The 6,103-nt window shown below is 55.4% G+C and overlaps 1 protein-coding gene across 2 annotated transcripts; it reads left to right on the top strand.

Moving 5' to 3' along the window:
* Nucleotides 1–602: 602 nt before the first annotated feature.
* On the top strand, nucleotides 603–5,722 carry TRIM50 (tripartite motif containing 50). Of its 2 annotated transcripts, XM_064166153.1 has the most exons (6): nucleotides 603–1,007; nucleotides 2,538–2,633; nucleotides 3,444–3,674; nucleotides 4,013–4,035; nucleotides 4,312–4,436; nucleotides 4,688–5,722. In XM_064166153.1, the coding sequence occupies exons 1-6, from the start codon at nucleotides 603–605 to the stop codon at nucleotides 5,293–5,295; spliced, it is 1,488 nt and encodes a 495-aa protein (XP_064022223.1). In that variant the 3' UTR covers nucleotides 5,296–5,722. The 2 variants fall into 2 exon arrangements, with proteins under 2 accessions (XP_064022223.1, XP_064022224.1); XM_064166154.1 differs by lacking the exon at nucleotides 4,013–4,035 and having other exon boundaries at nucleotides 3,444–3,699; nucleotides 4,317–4,436.
* The last annotated feature ends 381 nt before the right edge of the window (nucleotides 5,723–6,103 follow it).

Here is a 6,103-nt window from a genome sequence, read left to right as displayed (position 1 = left end):
CCAGCGTGAGCAGAGGGAGCAGATGAAGCTGATTCTCCTAGTATGGGATCCTACAGTGACTGGTGGGTCACAGGCTGACATTTGAGCTTTCCTTGGTTCGCCAGGTTCCTACAGCTTTAGAACTATAGTTGTCTGTTGCTGGAGAAGCAGAGTGGGATTAGCAGAGCTGCCACCTTGGCTTTCCAGTGGGGCAGATTTTGGCCTGTTTTGGAGGCTGGTCTGTGAAGTCCCACGGGAGGCAGTCCTGAAGGGCCAGTGAGCCCAGGAAGGGTGGAAAGGGTGGACACTGTTCAAGAGGTTGTTGTGTTTGTTTCTTTTTTCACTTGGCCATGGTGGTGTTAGGCTGACAGCTAGACTCAATGATCTTGGGGGCCTTTTCCAACTGAAACAATTCTATGATTCTGGTGCATGGTAAAAGTCTAGTTTAGGTCACAGCCTCCCCTTTGAGTCTGCAGCTGTCTGCACTTCTGACGGGGTGGAGATGTCTCTCCATTTTGCTTTCTCCCCATCTTCACTCATGTCTGCTTTGTCTTGCAGCAAGCCTGATCTCCCACCCCTGTTTCCTAGACCAGGTCTTCTCTGCTGGGTGGGAAGGTGACAGGATGGCTCGAAGAGTGAGCATCAATGAGCTGGAGGACCAGCTCCTCTGTCCCATCTGCTTGGAGGTCTTCAAGGAGCCCCTGATGCTGCAGTGTGGACATTCATACTGCAAGTCCTGCGTGGTGTCACTCTCTGGAGAGCTGGACAGGCAGCTCCTGTGCCCTGTGTGCCGCCAGACTGTGGACTGCAGCGCTTCGCCACCCAACGTCACACTGGCCCGCGTCATCGAGGCACTGCAGAGCTGGGGTGAGGCAGAGCCCACCCCAGAGTCCTGCCCAACACACCACAACCCCCTGAGCCTCTTCTGCGAGGCTGACCAAGAGGTGATCTGTGGGCTGTGTGGCACCATCGGCAACCACCGCCAGCACAAGATCAGCCCCATCTCCACCGCGTACTGCCGGATGAAGGTAGGCAGGGCTGGATGGGGCTCCTGGGGTGTGGGTTAGGGCACCTGCTGTGCTTGCTGGCCAAGTGTCCTCACTGGGCATGATACCAGTATGGGTAACATGGTGCCATGGCACGGCCAGATGTGGGGCAGGGTTCACAGCATGTCAGGGGTTGAATGGGACCCAAAGAGATCATCGGGTCCAAACCCCTGCTGGAGCAGAGCCATACAATCTAGCTCGGGTCACAGAGGAATGCATCCAGACAGGCCTTGAAATTCTCCAGAGAAGGAGACTCCACAATCTCTCTGGGGAGCCTGTTCCAGTGCTCTGTGACCCTTACAGTAAAGAAGTTCCCCCTTGTGTTCAGGGTTCCCAACTGAGAGAACTCAGTTTTGGTGGCTGCACTGTGGTGGGGAGCTGGGAGCTGGGGAGTGTCGGCAGGGCCTTTCAAGACTCTTTTCAAATGTCATCAAAGAGTCTGGAGATAAGGCTGAGGTGAGGTGCCACGAGAGAGCAGAGAGGCACGGGAATGGGAGTCCCAGCCAGGTAGAGTAAACAGCTGACGTCCCCTGCCCAGCATCACATGAAAGCCCCAGGAATGGAAAAGCACAGAGCCACCCGTCCCCTCCACTCCTGGCACCAGGGAGATAAGAGCAGGAGGCACCAGAAATGGTCCTGCCCCAGCCAGCTCCCAGCACTGGCACTGGGAGAGGGGTGTCCACATTTAGCCCATATCCAGGACTAAACCCAGTGAGCCCTCCCCAGCCAAGAAGGGGGATGAAGAAAAGGAGAGGAAACCCTCATTGTGAAAATTTTCTTCCTTAGATCTGGCCTAAATCTCTTTTAACTTAAAACCATTACCCATTCTGCCACAACAGGCCCTGATAAAAAGTCTATCCCCATCTCTCTCAGTGGCCCCTTCAAGTACTGAAAGGCCACAGTAAGATCCCTCTGGAGCCTTCTCTTCTTCAGGCTGAAAAACCCCAGCTTTCTCAGCCTTTCTTCTTTTCCCCTCCAAAAGAAGAGGAGGAGCACAAGCCCTCAGCTTTATACTGAGCATGATGCTCATGGTCTGGGATACACATATATAGCTAGCTTAGGTCATTGCCCTGGATGACTCCAAACTGCTAACAGCCTGCAGACCATGGCTGGCCTGAGATTCTGTCTTGGTGAAACCAGAACAGAGGGTGCTGTTGACCTGAGGCTGGCTTTCAGCTGCTTGCCACCCACTTGCCATTCTCTCACCTGGTGTGGAGACGTTGTGCAGTGTGAACTACTTGGGAGCAAAGACATGGTGCTCCTGGCAAGAGCATTTAGTCAGCAGCATCCATATCATGGCCATACTTCAAGCCCTCTCCTGCCTCTGGCAACCTCAGATCCTCTAGATCAAGAGAGAGTAAAGATCAACAGGATGTGCAGAGCCCCAGAAAGCTAAGAGAAAGTTTGAACATGTCCTCTGAGGGCCCTGTGCTCCTCAGGCAGCTGGCAAGCTCTGCCTGTGGTCAAGGAGCTGCCAAAGAGGAGCCTTCTACAGAGATGGTGTCTTTTCAGGAGGAGCTGTCTGTGCTGCTGACTGACATCCACCAGTACAAGAGGAACCTGGATGAACACTTCAGTAAGCTCATCAACAACAAAAGCCGCATCGCAGTGAGTGCCATGAGGCAGGAGAGTCTGTCCCTGAGTCCTTTGTGCCCCGCCCAGCCCCTCCTTCTCCCTTTTCTGGCACAGCAGGCAGAGCTTATCTCCCGCCCTGTTCCCTGAGGTTTGTGTTCTCCACGGAAGTCAGGGATGAAACACAGACCTATTTTCAGGAAGGGTGACATAGCCCTTTCTGGTGGCACAGCCCTGTGCCCAGCAGGGGTGACGTAACCCTCACCGCTTGTCCTGGCAAGAGCAGCAGTCTGAGCTGGCTCCACCAAATGTCCTTGGAAGTGGGCAGATCCAAGGTGAAAGGACCCCACTTGGAGCAGGCTTCCCAGTCAGAGCAACGCTGCTGGTTTCACAGCGAATTTATGCCTGGGTTAGCTGCACACAGCAGATGTCCATAAGGGACCTCCTGCTATCACTTCTGAGGCCAAAGCTTCCCAGCAGGGCTCCTCAGAAGGCTCCAACCAAATGAAAGTAGAGTTGCACAATCTTACCCCAGAACAAAGTTTGTTCCTTGGAAGCAGAGGGATCCAAGACCTCTTTCAAGGCTCTAACAGAGCTTGTAGGGACCAGGGAATCAAAATCTAGGTGAGCAGAGGAGTAAGGCAGCAGTGCCATGGTGGTGAGCTGCTGAAGACAGCAGGATGCAACTGCATCTAGCCTGCTGTATAGAGCTGTCCTACATTTGGAAAGCCAGTGGAGGGTGGCTTGCTGGGACATGCTGGCATTGGTGGTGGCATCTCTGAAACCAAACAAAAAGTGGATGAAGCAGATGGAGCAAGCACGCAGCTGACTGATGTCTCCTGGCAGAATGAGGTGGATGTCTTCAAGTGGGTGATCCGGAAGGAGTTCCAGGAGCTGCACAGGTACATCGACGAGGAGAAGGCCACCTTCCTGGAGAGCATCGAGGGGAAGGCTGCCCAGCTTATCAGCTCCATTGAGACCCAGGTCAAGCAGACATCAGACGCCCTGCAGAGGCTTAAGGAGATGCAGAGCTCTCTGGAGGCACTCAGCAGTGAAAGCCAGATGGATTTCATCCGGGTGAGGGTGCTTGCTAGCAAAGGCAGTGACAGTCAGCCAGGCTCTCTGTCCCTCAGCCTGCTGCTCAGAGCCCTGAGTCCTATCCTGGGCAGTGAGAACTCTCACCAAGGACAGCTATGACATCACGAGAAGTGAGATGTAGGTGCTGTCTGTCCAGACAAGGTTTCCCCCAGTGGGAGAGACCTACTCTCCGTGAGAGGCAATGCCCGTGGCTGTCCCAGCAGAAGACAGCCCTGGCCTCTCCAGCCCAGGGCATGGGTGTATGGAGCTGTGAACTCAGGACCTGCTGTTCTGTCAGTCTCCCATCACTGACTCTCTCTTTCTCTTGTGTTTTCCAGAAATACAGCTCCTTCCAGTTCAGGTGAGTGGTGGGACCCAGCAGCAAACAGCATCAATGGGGATGGCCAATGCTTCCACACCAGGACTAGAGGTCGCAGGCTAGTGGGCATCCCAGCACTGCTGGGGAGCCTTGTGTGGACACTGCTGTCATGATGGATAGCCAGGGCCAGAGCCGTGCACTCAGCCCTAGAGGAGGGCAAGAACACTGATGAGGCCTCAGTGGTTCCATCATACATGGCAGCCAGGTAAGGTCATGCACTGTCCCTGTCACCTGTCACAAGAGCCAGTGTCTTCCCAGGTCAGAGCTGCCCAGCCTGCACCCTGGTGATGGTATCTTTAACCCCGTGTCCTTTAAGCCGTGTTTCCACCAAGATGACATCAAGATGACCGTGTGGAAGCGCCTGCACCGCCGTGTCCTGCCAGGTACCTCCCTGCTGCGCTGGCACCATGCCTTGTCTCACTGGTGTGTGGGGCAGGCTGCCCAGCCAGCATTGTGCTGCCTTAGCCTCGGTCTTGCTCTTTGCTTGTGCTCTCCTCAATCTCAGGAGAACTTCTGGAGTAGTGCCTGGCCGTGTCTCATGCAGCCAGCAGCCTGCTCTGGCACAAGACTCCAGCTGCTTAAAGTTCATTTGTGCCAGCTTGTGCCAGTGCTCAGGGCTGTGCTTTCCCTCTAGCTCCGGAGACGCTGAAACTGGATCCCGTGACAGCGCATCCCCTCCTGGAGCTCTTCAAGGGTGACACGGTGGTGCAGTGTGGGCTTTACCAGCGCCGGGACAGTAACCCCAAGCGTTTCAACTCCAGCAACTGCATCCTCACCTGCAAGAGCTTCTCCCACGGCCAGCACTACTGGGAGGTGATTGTGGGCACCAGGAACCACTGGCGCGTGGGCATCATCAAGGGCACAGTCAGCCGCAAAGGGAAGCTCAGCAAGTCTCCTGAGCAGGGCGTGTGGCTCATTGGCCTGAAGGAAGGGAAGGTCTACGAGGCGTTCAGCACCCCGCGGGCCACCCTGCCGCTGACTGCCCGGCCCCAGCGCATCGGCATCTACCTGCACTACGAGAGGGGCGAGCTCACCTTCTACAACGCCGACAGCCCCCACGAGCTCAGCCCCATCTACACCTTCCAGGCAGAGTTCCAGGGCCAGCTCTACCCCATTGTGGACCTGTGCTGGCCAGACCGAGGGCCCTACTCCCCTCCCATCATCCTGCCTGCACCCATGGGCAGCCGATACCCCCGGGTGCTGTACAACCACCCTGCCCCAGATGAATCCACCAAGCCATAGCTTGGCCAGTGGATGAGGCCGTGGCCAGGGAGGTCTGTAGCTGGTTCCTGGGGCCCTGCAGGATAGAGTCAGGCTGTGGTGCAGGGTTGTCCTCATGTGGAAGCTGTGATACTGCAGCTTCAGCAGCACAGGAGGGTCCTTATCCAGGAAATCTGAATCCCCATCCCCATCTGTTGAACTGACCCAAAAGTCCAAGAGCTGGCCTGCAAAGATCTCCCTATGGAAAGGAGCACCTGCCTGAAGTGTGTAAGCCACGATGTCCCTGGTCTTTGCTGGCCATGTCTTCTTCTCAATAAATAGCTTCCACTTGGTAAGCTGCTTGCTGGCTAGCACAGAGACCACCTCTGAGGAACCAGTAGTGGCTGGAGCTGAGCAGGAGCTGGCAGGGGAAAACGGGAGCCAGACAGCAGGACTGTTTGCTTCTGGTGGGAGGACATCAGCAGCTTCTTCCAGCTGCTCGAGGGTTTGAGCTGATGTGGAATGTCACTCACTCAGCTTGTCTGGGTGGGACACTGTGTCTAGGGACTGTGGGCAGAGGCAGGGTGAGGGAAGCAGCCGACTGAGAGAGGCGAGGACACAAAATCTACCAGTACCAGGGTAAAGATTCATTCCTGTAAGGCTTCCCTGCCAAACCAGGGCACCTGAATGTGGTTTTACAGGGAGTTCTCACTCCCTTCAATCACCGAACGGCTTGGGTTGGAAAGACCCTTTTAAAGTTCATCTAGTCTAATCCCCTGCAGCCAGCAGGGACATCTGCAGCTAGAGAAGATTGCTCAGAGTCTCCCAACAACCTGATTTGGAATGTTTC

This window comes from Pogoniulus pusillus, chromosome 27 (assembly GCF_015220805.1).
Source record: "Pogoniulus pusillus isolate bPogPus1 chromosome 27, bPogPus1.pri, whole genome shotgun sequence".
Taxonomy (NCBI): Eukaryota; Metazoa; Chordata; class Aves; order Piciformes; family Lybiidae; genus Pogoniulus; species Pogoniulus pusillus.
This window is presented reverse-complemented; position numbering and strand designations above follow the sequence as displayed.